Source organism: Gymnodraco acuticeps, unplaced genomic scaffold (genome assembly GCF_902827175.1).
Source record: "Gymnodraco acuticeps unplaced genomic scaffold, fGymAcu1.1, whole genome shotgun sequence".
Lineage (NCBI taxonomy): Eukaryota > Metazoa > Chordata > Actinopteri > Perciformes > Bathydraconidae > Gymnodraco > Gymnodraco acuticeps.
This window is the reverse complement of record NW_022990358.1, coordinates 802,567-820,887: the sequence shown is the minus strand read 5'-3', so window position 1 is coordinate 820,887 and position 18,321 is coordinate 802,567. Positions and strand designations below refer to the sequence as shown.

General features: G+C 39.9%; 1 protein-coding gene across 3 annotated transcripts; it reads left to right on the top strand.

Moving 5' to 3' along the window:
* Positions 1-2,507: 2,507 nt before the first annotated feature.
* On the top strand, positions 2,508-18,122 carry aebp1 (AE binding protein 1). 3 transcript variants are annotated; one of them, XM_034224128.1, is made up of 20 exons: positions 2,508-3,150; positions 5,747-5,995; positions 6,478-6,540; positions 7,041-7,109; positions 7,805-7,864; positions 7,976-8,035; positions 9,235-9,312; positions 9,949-10,058; positions 10,161-10,300; positions 12,033-12,117; positions 12,201-12,399; positions 13,134-13,213; positions 13,308-13,431; positions 13,973-14,169; positions 15,032-15,205; positions 15,296-15,421; positions 15,523-15,766; positions 16,479-16,618; positions 16,932-17,031; positions 17,122-18,122. In XM_034224128.1, the coding sequence occupies exons 2-20, from the start codon at positions 5,905-5,907 to the stop codon at positions 17,694-17,696; spliced, it is 2,715 nt and encodes a 904-aa protein (XP_034080019.1). In that variant the 5' UTR covers positions 2,508-3,150; positions 5,747-5,904; the 3' UTR covers positions 17,697-18,122. The 3 variants fall into 3 exon arrangements, with proteins under 3 accessions (XP_034080019.1, XP_034080017.1, XP_034080018.1); XM_034224126.1 differs by having other exon boundaries at positions 2,508-3,154; XM_034224127.1 differs by having other exon boundaries at positions 2,905-3,154; positions 12,201-12,345; positions 17,122-17,696.
* Positions 18,123-18,321: the final 199 nt, after the last annotated feature.

The following is an 18,321-nucleotide window of genomic DNA, read 5'->3' as shown; positions in this document are numbered from 1 at the left end:
AAAATAATTCATAGTTTAAGAATAATTTAAATCAGTATCCTACAAAGAGACAACTATATCAATGTCTCCACAGCTGCGATTGGTAGTAGTACTATATACCTTATGTTCGATAAGGCCAAGAGGATTTCATTATCAGAGTCATTAAGCCGGCAAATACATTTATACATAAGATTTCTTAAAACAGCTTGTAGAGTATTGACTCCTGCAACCACAAACATTTCACTTGCTCTAGTGACTAGACCATCGAGGTCTCTTCAGCAATATTCTCATGGCATCATTATAATACTTGAAGTTTCCGTAAACTTGCTTTTCTGTAGTTTGACCACAGATGTGCCGTATAGAGCGGTGTGCAATGCTCTGAACAGAGACATCTTCACTCCATCTGTACACGCACCAAACTTACGTAGGAGAATGTTTGCTTGTGCATACATCATGCGGCATTGCCTATAAATATCTTCATCATCTGTCATTCGTTCTGTAATAAAGTGTCCAAGATATTTTAACTTATTACAGACACTAAGATTAATATCAGACAATTTAAAATCGGAGTGCATAGCATCATGGCATTTTGATCGGCTAAATATCCATTAGTGTATATCCTAATCCCTGCTTGTATTGACCAACCAATCCCTCTCTGAAGTCCTGTCCTGTGTTTGGGGCCTATAACAGACTAGTGTGACGATCCAATTGTTGGCCATTTGTATTATAAAGTCATAATATTTTCGGTGTATTACCTTAATAATGTGTTCACTATAACATCGTGAAAGGTTATCATTATTTAGGTGCAGGTTTCAAATAGGCCCAGTTGGTTTTCTAGCTCTCCCTGCACTGTTTGATATAATTGTGTAATTGAAATTGCTCCAATACATTAAACTTCACTGCTGCCCTGTCACATGTAGGCTACTATACTGTTTAAATATCTACTTATGATTTGTTACAATACTTATACATATTTAATTTACTTTGTCCCATTTGTATCAATTGTCTGAAGTTGAGATGACCAGGCAGAAAATAATAACTCTCAGCTGATTTTTTAACATGACTCAGTTTGTTCACCGAGTCATAAATACTTCAGTCTCACATCTGGTAGCAGTTTTTCGGACTGTGGTGGGCCCGATGCTTTGAGACCTGTCACTGACCCAAACCACAATGGACAAATGTTGTGCAATAAGATTTCTTCATCGAGATATCACTACATAAGTACTCAGCACGGTTCAGTCCAGTTCACATCTTTTTAACGTTAAATTGTTTAAACGTTTCATGCATGTTTTACGGGTACTATTGAGAGTGCAGCAGGGGACCAGGAAATATTTTGAAGAGGCTGCTCTGGAAAGGTTCAACTCTGACATTTGGCGCATCTTGCAGAGGTCTTCATTTTGGATGGATACCAAACATGTGGCCAGTTGGAGCCGTCACAATTACCAGACATCTGGACAAATCTGAAGCGTGTGGGCCTAAAGTCTTTCAAGCTGCACTGATCAATTGGCATATATGAACCATAGACTGTATATATAAGATATGAACACAGAAATAAAACTAAAAGGAGGCTGAATAGTGGACTAACATGCAGACACATCAAGAAACTGGATTCCTTTTTTTTCAGCCACAGCAGACATTTTGAATTGTCATAGTTGTAAAAGCACACTAACACTAATGATGTCTCTATTACAGTCCAGTGTTTCAGTGAGAGCCACAGTAAGCAACTAAATATGAAAGGCATTCTTTAAATGTCGCTGCTGCAAGGAATTGTGGGATGGCATGACGTCCTCTCTTTCGTAAAGGATTGCCCAGTGTATGCTAAAGGGGAAACAAAAAGGAGGCTTTCAAAAAAACATCTTTTAAGCATTTCGAGAAATAAACCAGCTGCAATCACCGCTGCCACTTACACTCAGTCCGGAACCATCCAACAAAGAAAAAGACCATTTCACTGTAGTCAAAACGTTTGAGGAAACGTAAATAATGATAGTGTTGCTTTGTGTCTGGTAAATGAATCAATAATGGATCAATATGTTTGCCATAACGACAGGGATAATATGTCAATGTTGTAATTTCAGTGTTCTGCTGCATACAAAGTGCCCAGAAATATAAATGAGCACATCTTTAAACATTAGCAACCATGAGCTACAGGTCATAGCAGACAAAGTGAGGCTGCATCTGCATTAACTGTAAGTGCATTTCATCTCTGTTGCCTTAATCAAGTTTCTTGCAACTTACAAAGAAAACGACATCTGTTGCATTGTTGCACACACATTGTTTTCAACCTCAAATGTACTTTATTTACTCAATTCTTGTTGAGTCATTCTCTTCTGTTCTGTTTTTCTAAGAACAACGGCGGAACAGAGCAAAACATGTCCTGCTTTAATTGTGTTTCTTCTTTCTTTCCTTCTTTCTTTCCCCCCTCCCACGTAGGAATGTCACATGTGGCAGATGCTCCTCCCCTCTCCTTAGAGATGGGTGAGGGGAAAAGGGGGTGAAGGGCTATGAGGGAGAGATGTGACTGAGGAGTATATAGGGGGAGCGGAGGAGGAGGAGGAAGAAGAAGAGGGAGGTGTTTTGATCTGCTGCTGCTGGAGAAATCCACTCCAGACAGATACATTTCCTCCTCTCCAGATCGACCAGGAGGCAGCTTTAAAACCTCCAGCCCACAAAGTTTCCTTCTGCTCTCCACGCTGACTTTGACATCAGAGAGGAGCAAGCTCTCCAGACTCTGAAGGCTCATCCTTTTGTTCTCTGAATTCCCTTTGATGTCTCCTGAGACTTCTTAAGGACCCCCAGAGGAAACTGTGCATCTGCAGGTCAGATGTTTGTGATTTGGGGTCTACATTTAGTTTGATATTCAGGGATCTTTCTTGGAGTACGTTTGGTCTGTTTCCTCCCAGCCTGCGTTGTACTTTCATTGGAGAAATGAGGGCTGAGGTGCTGGTCGTCTGGGCAGCTGTGACCCTGTGCTGCGCTCTGGTGTGTGCTCGAGAAGATGTCAAGGAAATCAAAGTCTCCAGGGACCAGATTCAGGTGCAAGAAACCCGAGGACTGGTCATGCCCATGAGACAGGGGGAAGAAGGAGGTGTTGAAATGTCAGATGATCCTGCTGAGGTGGTGGAAGAGGAGACCAAAAAACCAAAGAAAAAGAAAACACCCGAGGAAATTGAGGCAGGTAAGAAGGAGGTATGATGGTATGACTAACACAGACACACAACGTATACTATTGGGTGAATTTAGGCATTTCAAGGGCAAACAAGTGCAGATTCCTTTGAACTTTTCTGGCCTCTGAGCATGCTGCCACAGCTTGCAGCCAATACTCTGAGGATACACAGACAGGAAAGGCTGCAATCAATCTCTGTGGAAGGAAAACATTTGGTTTGAACTCTGTTATCTGGAGCTGCCTCTGGCTTTCTCTCGTCCACAGATTTATTTGACTAAGACAACATATGGTCACAAAAACCTTTGTTAAAATTTCACCACATGAGTTTTTTGCTGCAGAAGAGATGGGGAATTTGTTTTGATAAAAGTGATTCAGAGGTGACGGGGCAGAAACTTGTTGTGATCCAGTTGGTGGTCTGACATTTTCTTGGCACCAACAAGACCTGCGCTCTCTGGCAGGAACACAGGTTGTGCACTCACGTTTTGTCCAGCAGAGTGAGAGAACTAGTTGCTACGGTGAGAGTGGCGTCTGTACCTCGATTATGTCTCCAAAAAAGCAACATCTGTGAAAAATACAAACTCGGAGCAACAGCAGAAATATTTCCACTACGATTTTCCGTAAGTGAGCAGATTTACGAGGGCCCGCTTTCAGTAGCATTCATGGCACTGATGTTCTTCAGAATGTTAACTTTCCGCTGCATCAAGCAAAACCACAAGCCCAGCCGCCAGAGATGTTCATGTGTGACTAATGTAAGTTACATTTCAGGCCATAATTACAGAAGCCAAAACTATTTTTCACTTCCTTCAGGCTCTGTAAATCTGGGGAAGGCTTTGCTGAGCATGCAACTTCTTCACCATCCCTTGTTCACAATCAAATGTTTACAACTTTTGGATCCTTTTACGGGTTGTTGTAATATTGTGTTTATAACATTTATTGCAAGCATAACAAAAGTGTTGTTTGGCTTCACCAGTCCCATATATACAGCAGCAGGCTAATGCAGGAGTCCAATCACCAACCAGTACTCCTTTGCTGAAATGCCACCAGTTAGGGTTAGATATGCATTTTATTTAGTTAAGTTGATTAAAAACTGTTTATTAATACAATAGTAAGCTGTCAGTTGATCCACCACTTTGGTCCAGATGGAAATATCTCAACAACTATGGATTCTTATGAAATTGAGTTTCTTAAATTAGATTTTTGACACCATGTTGGCCAGTCCATGGCAGTGGTTTCCTAACAAATGTGCACTTGTTAAAGGGAATTATGTCTTGGGCCCATCGAGCCTGATTTGGATTAAGCAATGATTAATTGTCACCATCATGCACATCATTTGATAAAAAAACATAACTGGGATTGAGAAGACAAACCAGAAAAAGCTTTGAGGTCTGATCCTGACAGTGGACCTGTGGATTAAAAGGTTGTTTGTTATTTCTGTGTAGACTCACAGAACGAAAAGGTGACTGACAGTAATAAAAAGTGGCTGCCCAAACACCGGGGGCGAGTAATGGATTGGCAGTGAGGGGTTGTTGTGTTTAAGGAACATCAGGAAACATGTCTAGCAGAAGAAAACAAGCCGCCTATGTGTCTGTGTTGGAGTCTGATGATGATTGCATAACAACGGTGGATTAAAAACCCTGAATTCCTTTAAAATACCTTCTCTGTAATAATCCATGTTCAACATGAAACCAACCATTTTACACTTTTAAGTCTGTAAGCAGCCTCTCATCAGACAGCTGAGAAGGTGTAAGGCGACACTGAGCTGATTGAAGGTTCCCAGACCGCCTCCGTACATCCGTGTGTTTGTCTTTTAATGTCTTGAAAACTAAATGTTGGATTTGCATAAATACTACCATGCACGCACAACACACAAGTATAATTTACCACACTGCCTTAAAATGTTTGATTTTAATTGTGCTAACTAATTATTTACTGGTTTACCTGGTTGTTTAATTAGGCTACATTTCCTGTTGGTGGTTTTCGTAGGTGTATTTTTTTACTTCATGCAGAGCCAGACTTTTCCAATCTTTATGGTTTCATGCTAAGCTAGGCTAAACAGACCGGACATTGTACAATACACAAAAGCATTATGAAAGATTAGTGTCTCCTCTTAACAAAAAAGCAAGCATACAGTATTTCCCAAATATGTTAAATATAACATTTGCAGAGCAGTCATGCTCCCAGGAGGAAAAAACATGACGATGACCTCTCCTATTGCTTTGCCAGCAAATCCACCTCTTATATAACTATTTCCTCTGTACAGTATTGACTGTCAAAGGGGAGGTCATTAGGGCTTGGCAATGGTCTCCTCTGACTGCTTTCTTGTTTGGTCTCAGACCAAAACAAACCAATGAACTGACAAAATTATCTTTTGTGCAGCATTTAAAGTTTATGTTTGTCTAGTTAGGTTTCAGTTGTTTCGTGTTTAGGTACAGTAAGAAATTAGCTGTAAATATATCCAACATATAAACAGACAAGAAGAAAGAATTGGCAGTAAAAGTATATATCTAATACAAAGAAACTACAAAGCTGCTTTACGTGCCATGCTCACATTTTACGGGTTTCAAATAACCAAAAGTGTTCCTCCTTTACCTCGTCTCTTTGAAGCCAAGGCAAAGAAAGCAGCAGAGAAGAAAGCCAAGGCAAAGAAGCAGAAAGCTCCTAAACCAACCAAAAAGCCAAAAGCACCAAAACCCACCAAAAAACCCAAAGCACCAAAACCCACAAAGAAGCCAAAGGCCCCCAAAGGCACCAAGAAGCTAAAGATGACGACCACGGTGCAGCCGGACACCGGGTCACCCTCTGTGGACGAGGAGGAGGAGGAGAGGCTGCTGATTGGACTGGGCTGGGGAACAGGTATGTACACTACTGTTTAACCACCTGGTCACATGCCAGTACAACAACATTAAAACCACTGGAGTCATTGTACAAACAAACACTCAAATTACTGGACAAGAAATCTGTTTACTCGCATCACTACCCCAAAAAATACAACTTGTTGAGCAGGGAATTATTTAAATCCCAATTCAAAACCTGGTTAGTGAGGAATCAGCTCTGCCAACACTGACACAATCTTCTGCTCCTTACAACCCAGTGTCTGTGCACTGCCTGTGTTTTATCATGTTCTTTTTCTTTGGCTTGTTTTATTTTTTTTATTAAGTATTCCAGTAATGTATGTTGCATGTTTTTATTTGATTGTATTTACTCAAATGTGTCTTTAGGTTGACTAACAACATCTATCCAGGGACTACAGATAAAAAATAGCCTCTTGGAAATCTGAAGTCTATTCTTGTAAAAAAAAGTATTTCACCTCTGTCCTTTTAACTTGATGTTCACAGTGAAACGACCTGCTGTGACCCCAACGACGCCTGCAGAGGCAGAGCCAGAGGAGCCGGGCCTGGGTGAGACCCGGAGACGGTTTTAGTTCTTTCACAAATGTTACTTTTGGTGTTTTTATATTCATGCAGACATCTCCATAGAGCCAACCATTCCAGCAAAAACTCCCAATGAGCCCGGCGCTGACTACTGGGTAGTTAGACTTTTTTCTCCAACATCCACTCAGTCAGAGCCAAAGACTTTATGGAGCCTTTTATGACGCAGCTCAGAGGTTCCAGCGGGCTATGAGGGCTGTGATGTGAAAAAGGACCTGGAGGCTCCATCAAATCAGCACACTGCTAGTTTCCTTGAAACAGATTTATTATTTAGATGTTTTCAACACTTAAAGACAGACTATAATAAAGACTTTAAAGGAGGACATACAAAGAGGAAGATACCTTTTTTATGCAGTTTTATTTCCCCTAAAATGTCAATGGATTTATGAGCTTATAACGTCTTTTGTTTGATGTCAGAGATTGTGCTATAACATTTTATATTAATACAGCATGTGCTCTGTGCTTCACAGATGTGCGGCCTGTTGGATATCCTGATGACAAAAAAGCCACAACTACTGAGGTCATCATGTTTATACCAGGTTTGGGTTCATTTAAAGAATTGATTTCAAAGAAGAGAGGCTCCAACATGGTATACTTTGTTTGACTCATTATTAGTTTGTCTTACTTTTACAATTAGAGTCCAATTAATTCAATGTAACTTAAGGATCAAAATAATTAAATTAAAACAAATTTGAAAATAAATAATGACAGTAACTTTTGAGAAATATACCAGAGTATCCTAGTTTTATTATTTGTGTATTTATTATATTTTCCTTATTGTATTGTGAATTACTATGAACACTTTTCTCTTACCTCATTTAATTTAACACTTTTTTAATGTAATGTAATTAGGTCTATATACATCCTTGACGGAGTGATTGCAAAGTCATCTATTGCACGTCTGTCCGTCCTGGGAGAGGGATCCCTCCTCTGTTGCTCTCCCTGAGGTTTCTCCCATGTTTTCCCCTTAAACTGTGGGTTTTCTCTGGAAGTTTTTCCTTGTACGATGTGAGGGTCTAAGGATAGAGGGTGTCGTTTTTCTCATACTGATATTCTGAACAATCTGTGCTGTTGTATTTACTGTAAAGTGTCTCTACTGTAGGCTAATTTTATTATATGTACAGCACTTTGGCTCGACCAAAAATCGTTTATAAATGTGCTATATAAATAAAACTTGATTTGATTTGATTTGAAAGTAGGGATATGTTTTATCACTTATTTCCTTCTGTTTCAGAGGAAACCACCGGTGTCCCATTTGTCGTCCCCTGGTATGAAGAGTATGATTACGCTGACTGTACGTCAATCATTTGGATACAAACAAATAAATGTGCTGCAGTTTTAGCTTTGAATAATTTTTAACGAAATTTAACATGAATTGTTTCTGTTTCTGATTGTCTCCTCACAGTGGCTGCTAAGAGACAAGAAGAAGAGGAGGATAAGGCTCGCAAAGAAAAGGCAGAAAAAGGTTTATAATCTAATTTTCCTTGAAATTGTTTGGATCAATCCGCCATAGTCCCATACAAAGATTTTATTTTATTTTATGAGAAATAGAGTGACCATCAAGAAAATAATACTCCTTTTTAAACATGAAACTATCATAAATTGAGGAGTTTTTTTTTTTTAAAGATTGTTAACCCTTGACCCTTGATTGTTAACCCTTGAGTGACTACACTCTTCCATAAGTGGGTCAAAAAGGACCCGTATTAGAATAATGTGTTTTTATGCCATTTTTGGTTAAGAAAAATCACTTGTATAATATTTAGTATTATATTTTGGTTCACACTAGAAATATTTTATATTTAATTTTTCAGTATTTCTCATTTTAGACATTTTTTTACATTTTCAAAAAAAAACGTAATTCCATAGAAAATGCATGCGGGTCATTTTTGACCCACTTATGGAAGCTTTGGGTAGTAACACAAAAACTACAATTTCTTAAAATGTATAACATTTAAATTTTAAATGTGAATGGCATGATATTCAAAACATGTTTTTTGAGTAATAGCTGGAATATGAAATGATAAAAAAATGTAATTACAAAGATACTTCAAGAAAACCACCTCACAGGGTCCAAAAAGACCCACTTATGGAAGCTTGGGGTAGTAATACGAAAACTACAATTTCTTAAAATGTATAACATTTAAATAAAAAATTTGAATGGCATGATATCCAAAACATGTTTTTTGAGGAATAGCTGGAATATGAAATGATACAAAAATGTAATTACAAAGATACACTTAAGAAAACCACCTTACTGGGTCAAAAAAGACCCACTTTTATCCGCGTTTTCTTTTATCCTTTATTCTTCAGTGTTCTTTTAAAGACAATTTTAGAACAAAAGGGTCTGGGAGAGATAGAGGATGGAGGAGGGATTTCCAACAGCTGTCTGTAAAAGCCTTACACAACATTTTGGTATTTCCTGTCAAATCAAATATAAAATCATCATCACATATTTTCCGCATGAACAGCCTTAAATACATTCGCTCAAATAGACTAAACTAATCAATGTTAAAGGCAAGAAACACATGAGGAATGTATGAATGGGAATGAAGGTGCATTGTGCGAGCACATATGGAAATATTTTGGTGTAGGTGGTTGGCTGGAGATCAAGGTCCATTTGAGAACATGTTTTGACACATATTGTTTCTTCGTTACACTCTGAAGCTGAGCGGCTGAGGAAGAAGTGGGAGGAGGAAGAGGAGGAGCGACTGAAGCAGATTTCAGAGCCTGTGGAACCAAAAAGTAAGAGAAATACTGTCAGGAACACAAATCCTTTTAATTGGTGGATTGTAACTAAGTACTTATACCAACTAACAGTATTCAAGTACTTGTACACTACTTATCACAATTTGGCTTTTGATGCTACTTTAAACTTTTACTTTACTACATTTCAGAGCCAAATGTTGTACTTTTTACTGCATTTACAGTTTCTGACAGCATACATTTACATTACTCTATGTCTATATCTACATCAGTAAAATGCTACATACATATTAATGCAGCAGTAAAATCCTATATAATAGTCAAACACAATTTCCTGCACAATGAATACTTCCACTTTTCATTATTTTAATTACATTTTAAAGTATTAAGCTGGAAGCGTGCTTTTGACAGGAGTGTTTACACAGTGTTTAATTTGTGCTTTACTTCGGGAAAGGATCTAAATACTTTCACCACTGTTCATTTTTTTAATCCATTAGACCTTTTTTAAACTACTACATTGTCTTTAAAGGACATCTTCATTCAAAAGAAAAAATGCTTTAAACTCTCTTGTTAAAGCCGTTCTGTGGCTTCCAAGAATGAATCAAATGTGTGTTTTGAATCAGAGTATTTCTGAAACATTGAACACACCCTGTCTGTGTTTGCTTTCCCTCTCAGAGTGTCCTCCTCTTGGCCTGGAGTCTCACCGGGTGGAGGACGACCAGCTGCTGGCGTCCTCTCAGTCTCACTACGGCTTCACGGCTCAGAGGGGACGACTCAACATGCAGGTAGGCTACACATAAAACACAATAGTTACTTTGGGAATATTGAAAGTCTGCTCTCAAAGCAATTATCTGTCTCCTGTCTCAGAAAGATGTGTTTCCTTGCAGGGCTCTGATAATGAGGACGATCTGTTCGGAGGTGCGTGGTGCGCGGAGCCGGAAGAGAAGGCCCACTGGTTTGAGGTGGATGCCCGCCGAGAGGTGGAGTTCACTGCGGTCATCACTCAGGGAAGAAACTCAGACCAACTGTGAGTCTATTGTTGTGATTCATTGTTTTGTATGTCACATTTATAGAACATTGGAAGCCCATCTCTGCAGGAAAAATGAGGGCAATTCAACTTGTTTTATTAAGAGATTTATCATTAAAGAAGTAATCTCAGGGCGCTTTTCATACAAAGCAGGTCTAGACCAGACTATTTAAATGTGTATTTACAGAAACCTTACAATAGTCCAATAGCGAGTCCAAAATGCCCTCACTTTTAGCTCCGTTTATGGTCTCTACCAACTCCTGGCGGATCTGTCACCGAGAGCAGTGGTTCCCAACCTGGGGGGTGCCAAAGATCGCAGGGGGGGCGCCAGGCCTCAGATGATTTGAGGCCAAATATCATATTTACACTTTTTTTTTTTACATATAATTGTAAGGCAATACATGATTGTCACTAAAAGCCTTGTCTCTACATTACAATAAAATATAAAAAATAATTGATTAATTAATTTTAATAAAAATTCAAGTTAGTATTAAAGGCATAAAAAGAAAGAAATTTTTTCTTTAATAGAAATGTTTCTTCTGCCCGTAAAGTGTCCAAACCAGGCTTGTCTGGATAAGCGCATTTTTAAAACATAGTCATTGTCCATGCCGGTTTCAGTTGGATTATTTGTCACAGTTGCTCCGATCAGATCGGTCTCCTCCATTTTGTAGATTATTTACGACTTTTGAATCCACATAAACCAGTGCTTCTCAAAGTGTGGTCCGCGGACCACTGGTGGTCCGTGAGCGCCCCCTAGTGGTCCGTGAGTATATTGGTACAATTTCACATTTTAAATAAATTAATAAATTAAAGTTTTACGCACTCTCGCGGGAATATCTCACTTTCGATTGTATGATATAGCCCAGCGCAACACCTTCATCACACATGTTGCCACTTGTTTGTACCATTTTCAGGCGATTTGTAATCTGTTCTAGAAAAACGATATTATTTTGGATATTTGTGGAGTTAGGTGGTCCGCGAGCGTTTTTTTATTGATTAAGTGGTCCTTGGTATGAAAAAGTTTGAGAAACACTGACATAAACACATCGGCAAAATCCGGCTTACTTTGAGCATGTGTTTTAAACAGTTTAATGCCTTTGTGAATTGTTTCCACTTGCGCCGTCCTTTAATTTCTTTTTACAGCGGGAATCCAAATGAATTAATCCTGAGTCCAATAACCATCAAAGTCACTCCAATAGTGCTCCTTAATTACGCTTTCATCCTCCTTTAACAAAATACTTCACATTCATCCAGTTTGTGACAGTAGTTGTAGCATTTTTGAGACTTTTAAACTTTAATTACCCCCCCCCCCCCCCCCCCCTTGTGTGTGTGTGTGTGTGGGGGGGAGCGCAACTTCCAACAGGAGTCATTTGGGGGGGCTCTTGGAAAAAAAGGTTGGGAACCCCTGACCTAGAGGCTAAATGCTGCACTATGTTCACCTGCGAGTCTCTTACTGTGTCCGTCTGCTGAGCAGGTAGTGTGGATTGGATTTCTCGGATGGCTAGAAAGCGGGAAATTCAAATGATGTGACTGAACCAAAACAGTAAATGTTGGGTGCACAAAACAAAACGTGAGCTGAAAGACACAGTATTGTTCCTAAGAGCCGAAAGGAACTTAAGTATAAAAAACTATTCATAATTTTGACTTGAGACATTATTTTCTCCTGTCAGAAATTAGCTTCAATACAGGTCTGTTAAAATGTTTACTGATTAATCAAACATTTTTCCTATAGGGAGGATTTCGTCTCCTCCTACTTTGTGTCCTTCAGTAACGACAGCCGTGACTGGACTATACTTCATGATGGCTACGCTGAATGGGTTAGTTAAAGATAAATAAATAAAAGCTTAAAATGACAGATTAAAAACGTAATATTCTATTCTGTGTGATGGTCCTCCTGCAGTTGTTCTATGGGAATGTGGATAAGGACACGCCGGTGCTGAGTCAGTTTTCTACGCCCGTGGTGGCGCGGTACATCCGCATTCTGCCGCAGAGCTGGAACGGCAGCTTGTGTCTCAGAGCGGAGGTCCTGGCCTGCCAACTACCCAGTCAGTATCACAGAAAACATACGACAACACCACTGACCTTATCTGTTATCAGGAGTAAATGAATCTTCTCTTTCTGAAACTATGAGGCCTTGGTTGAAGCAGTTTTACAGGTCTTTAAAGAGTTTAATGACCTCGTGAGGCACAGAGCTTTCTCATTCCTTTCAGAGATATGTCATCCTCCACTGGGAGAATAACAACACTTTTTGCCAAACTTGAAGATAGAATGGTTTACACAAGAGTCTGTTTCACAAAACAAACTTCATGACATCAGTGTTAGGAAAAGTGTTTTACATGGTAACTAAATCAAAGCACAACTTTGTTATACAACATTTCCAAGTGGTAGAAAGTCTCTAAGAACATCTATTCATCTACTGTCCTTGGTGCATCTCAAGGGGTTTATCCCAATAAATAAAATGTCTATATATTACAATGTTGAGGTACTTGATTAATAATGCTGAATATGATAAGAAATAAATCATTAATTATCAGATAAGGCAAAACTATTGTGAAGTGAACCTTGAACTCTACAGTAGCAGTATATAAAATAAAGTGAAAGCTGCAAAATCTATAAACACATTGCTGCAACAACATGTGTAATAGTATAATTATCCTGCAATTGTGCATGTGTGCTTTTACTTTTGATGCTTCAAGTATATTTGAATGCTAATAGTTTCTCAGTTTTGTTTTTTAGTAATATTTGAATGCAAGACTTTAATATTACAGAGATTTGCCAATTTGACTAAAACAGCAGAACTTCTAGTGTACTATGAGCGTGTTACTTCTTTCAGGCAGCTACCGCAGTGAGAATGAAGTGAACTCCTCAGACGAATTGGACTTCAGACACCACAACTACAAGGACATGAGACAGGTCTGTTTTTAAGTCTGATTAAAAACTACTGCCCTATTATAATTCTGAAAAGAACAATATCACAAAAGAGTTTCCTCTTGTATCTCTCTTACAGATGATGAAGGTGATCAACGAAGAGTGTCCTAACATCACCAGGATCTACAACATTGGTAAAAGCTCTCAGGGCCTAAAGATGTACGCCATGGAGATCTCTGACAACCCAGGAGAGCACGAGACAGGTAACGTGAAACAGACAGCAAAAAAAAAACAGCGTTACCAGATAAAAGATCATTGTCATAATTGTACAATAATTGTGTCCCCTGTACAATCAACAATGCAAAAAGTGCTTTAATATACAAACATTTGACCTTTTTGTAACCTTAGGAGTTGGTTTTAGTGTGTTTCGTCTCATTAAAACATATTTTCGGGGTCCATACTCACATTGGCCTTTCTAGCCAATCATGCGTGGTGTAGTCAATGAACTTGAAGCTTGCAAGCATGGCTGTCATTGGAAGCTAAGTTGAAGCTAGTTTGCTCAAGAGATAGCTAAACTAGAAAATGTGATTTTTGGACACATAATCCTTTTCACACATCATTAGCTAAAAACAGCGATGTATGTAGATGTGTCAAAAAGTACTTGAAAAACGTTCTATTTACGCCTATTTGTTCTCGTGTTTATGAAAGACCTATGATTTACCTAACACGACTACACAGGATTCATGACTATAAATAAAGCCGCATTTCTTGAGGTTTATAAATCTGCGTGCTGTTGCTTTCTAGGTGAGCCTGAATTTCGGTACACAGCTGGTCTCCATGGTAACGAGGCGCTGGGTCGTGAGCTTCTTCTCCTGCTGATGCAGTTCCTGTGCAAGGAGTACAATGATGACAACCCCAGAGTGCGCCGCCTGGTGGACGGAGTGAGAATACACCTGGTGCCTTCACTCAACCCTGATGCTTACGAACTGGCCTACGAGATGGTATGATGAACATAAATTACACATTAATAAATGTTGGATTAACTTGGAAAGAATACCGGTATCAGCAGTCAGTGCCGGACTCAGGCTTTCTTAAGGGGCAGGTGCAAACAAAGATGGGCACCAGCAGCATGTAGGGGCAGCCTTTAAAAGTCACATATTATACAAAATCAAATTGTTCATGTCTTTTATACATAAACAAGTGTCCCCTCTGTGTAAAGAGATTCAGAAAATGTCAGGAAAAAAGATTTGCTCTCCATTTGTCCTGAACCATTTATATAAAAACCTGTCTGAAAAGGAGCTGATCAGATTTTGGCCACTTTGTGATGTCATAATGTCTTTATGGGTTGTGTAACCATTAGCCCATAACCAATTAAGGTATCCCCCCCCCCCCCCCCCCCCCCCCCCCTTATCACCTGAATCTCCTCCTAGAGCACCATTGAGTTCTTTTTAACCAAATATCTCTCAGAGGGGTTTGGGGAGTGGCTCCTTATTTTCATCTAAAGTAACAGACAGAGAATCAGCACTTTTGAAACAGGGCTGAAACAGAGGGGATTATGGGATGCTACAATGACCTGTTTGGTGTTTCAGACAAACACTTCAGAGACATGATTTGTATGTATCTGAGACCTATAATATATTGATGAAAAACAGTATAATAGGGGACATTTAAGGGCCAGGGGGGAAATAAATATGGGCACCAGTTGCATGCTGTCAAGTTTTCCAGCATGTAGGGTAGCCTTTAAGGCCTGCATCCTGTTTTTTCCATAGAAAGGTCATGTGTATTTACTGATGCTAAAAGGCTTCATATTTATGCAAAAACTATTCTTTGAGACCTAACATGGTCTTCCTTGTTGTCCTTCAGGGCTCAGAGATGGGGAATTGGGCGTTGGGCCACTGGACCGAAGAAGGTTACGACATCTTCAAGAATTTCCCAGACCTCAACAGCATTCTCTGGGGAGCTGAGGACAGAGGCTGGGTACCTCGTATCGTGCCGAATCATCACATTCCCCACACAGAAAACGTCCTCAATGGCTCTGTGAGTTTGTTCAAGGCCACCAAGGACCCATAAACCACTTTAACCCTACAAGATGTGTTGAAACTCAAACTTTTCTTTTTCCTCTCACAGTTTGCTACTGAAACAAAATCCATCATTACCTGGATGCAGCGTACCCCATTTGTGCTGGGAGCAAATTTGCAAGCAGGAGAAAAAATGGTCGCCTACCCGTTTGACATGCAGCGTCAACCAATTTCTGTAAGGCTGTTTCACAAATACAATCTTATTAAACACATATAGATCACGTTAGGAGTTTTACTCCCATATAATAACACATTAATCCTTTGATGTTGTCAAAGTCTACGGATAGCCGATGGAGTGATAACTCTAACATGAATGAGGAGACGTGGGCTCGCATTCAGCGGCAGAACGAGGGGTCTCTGAGAGAGACGCCAGATGACGCCATGTTCAGATGGTTGGCCATGTCATACGCCCACAGCCATGTGACCATGACGGAGACATACCGAGGCTCATGCCATGGTGATGATGTCACTGGGGGTCAAGGCATCACCAACAGAGCCAACTGGGATCCAGTGGTGGGCAGTAAGTGTTAACACAAGAAGGAATCAAAGAAATTGTAACAGTGCAAACAACTGTGCAACAATGAAAGAGCAAACGACGTAATCCATTTATTCCTGGTGGTATCCATAGACCATTTAATCTGTTTGGCATTCCCAAGGTCTCCATCAAGTACATAACCCTAACCCTATACACACCACCATAGATGATAGTTTAACTATATTTTTCACAGAGACCAGCTAACCAACACCTCCTGTGTTATAGTTTTCAACAAAATGAAACAGTTTGCAAGTAATCCAATTACCAAAAAACAATTGACACACAAGAACACTGGAGCTTTTGAGGGGCAGTTACCCACTTCGCCTGATTGGAAATCCAACTTTGGTGGTAACAAAGTCTTCAGGAGACCTTCCGATTTTAATTGAAGTACTGTATATGGGATGCAAATTGTAATGCTCTTAAGCTCAACAGCGTCATTTCTTTCATGACAGTTCCTGCTTAAACTGAAAAATCTACACATCTCATAGTATCAGTATTTCTAAGCTTGATGAAAAATAGTTCATTGTTTGTTGGAAGGTCATGTTGCTGTTTATATTGCAAATGGCATGCATTGAGCATTTAAATAACAATGTATCAAGGTGCAGATGCCTCCGGAGTACCTTGACTAATAAAATAATCATCTAGACAGCACTGATCCTTTATCAAAGCTCCCTTAAAAGCTTTTTTTCTCCCACAGGTATGAATGACTTCAGCTACCTGCACACCAACTGCTTCGAGCTGTCCATCTTCCTGGGCTGTGACAAGTTTCCCCATGAGAGTGAACTGCCTCTGGAGTGGGAGAACAATCGTGAGGCTCTGTTGTCCTTCATCGAACAAGTGAGAACTGGACTGATGAGTATAAATTAAACTCTAGTCAGAATACTTTGGAGATCAATTCCCCCTGTTTGTAGACTTGATATGTGGCTGTTAACAGCTGCTTTTCTATCCTTCACATTGAAACTGGTGTGGTCTGTTCAGTCTTGTGTTGGTGGCAATGAATTGCAGTGGTGGTAGCCTCCATTGGCACGTTTAATGTTTTTATCCCCATGATGTTTGCATATTTCCTTGGTTGATAGACTAGTGATTGGGTCCCACTGAAAGTAATATAAACCATGATTAGGCTGAACCTGAAATGCTGTTTTCTGTTCAGGTAAATCGTGGAATAAAGGGTGTAGTGAGAGACGTGGAGGGAGGTCCGCTGCCTAATGCCACTATATCTGTGGAGGGAATACGCCATGATGTCAGAACTGGTATGTTGTGGACAACAACAAAGACATGTATTTATTAGACTTTTTGGTCAAGAATGTCAGCTTCTAACCTTTGCCCTACACTCATTCTAGCTTTAGGTGGTGATTACTGGCGTCTGTTGAATCCTGGAGAGTACAGAGTGACGGCCAGAGCTGACGGCTACACCCCTCAGACCAGAATATGTATGGTGGGCTACGACGTTGGAGCCACTTCATGCAGCTTCGTCTTAGCCAAATCAAACTGGGACCGCATCAAACAAATCATGAAGCTCCACGGCAAGAGGCCCATCCGACTTGTCCCCAAAGTAACTGTGGTGAGAACGACTACAGCGCCAAGCCCTGTGGCCACCACCGTCGACGATCACGCCAGACTCCAGAAGGCAGAGCGACTCAGGCGGCTCAAGATCTTGCGTTTACGCCGTCTGCGTCTGCAGAGGTTACGAGGCGGTCTCAATACCATACCTACTCCAACAACCACAACCACAACAACAACGACGACGACAACGACCACAACTACAGCCCCCACAACAGAACCTAAGACCGAGAGAACCACTTCCTGGTATGACTCCTGGTTTCCGGACAGTTGGATGACAGAGAATCCATTCGATAGCGTTAACTTTGACTTGGCACCCACACAGGACTATCCTTTCGAATACACTATTGATTGATTTCTACATTCAGTGACACAACATCCATGTAAAACCTTACTAACCACTTCTGATTGCTGCATCCTCACAGCTTTAAAAACACAGAACACACAAGTTATTTAGCGCTCAAAATACTGAATTCGGGGAACATTGTGAGCGGAGACTTTTAGGGAATGTCCGTAATACAAATTAGTTTTGGGAAATTTTCATACAGAGAATTGATCTGGAATAAAAGATTGTGCTAAGCATACACTATACAGCTCAATATATTTGGCTTTAATAAAACAATAAACATGTCACAACACAAACAGGAAATAATTAGGTACCTCTCCATTTGAAATGTCTGTATATCTTTATGTTTCTTAATTGCTTTACAGTATGATGGCTTCAGTTCAACTGATTAAATGTACTTCTGAATGCATTTGATTAAAACATTTTTCTAAGTAACTTTAGATTGTGTATGATTTTGTGGTTCTAATGATGACTTAAAGGGAACCTATCATGCAAAATGCACTTTTTGATGTCTTTTATACATAAATGTCTCCCCGGTGCGTCAGGGAACTCACGCAGCATCAGAAAAAAAACCCTCTCTCTTTTCCTCCATACCCAAATCTCTAAAAACGGGGCTACAACGGAGCTGATCCAG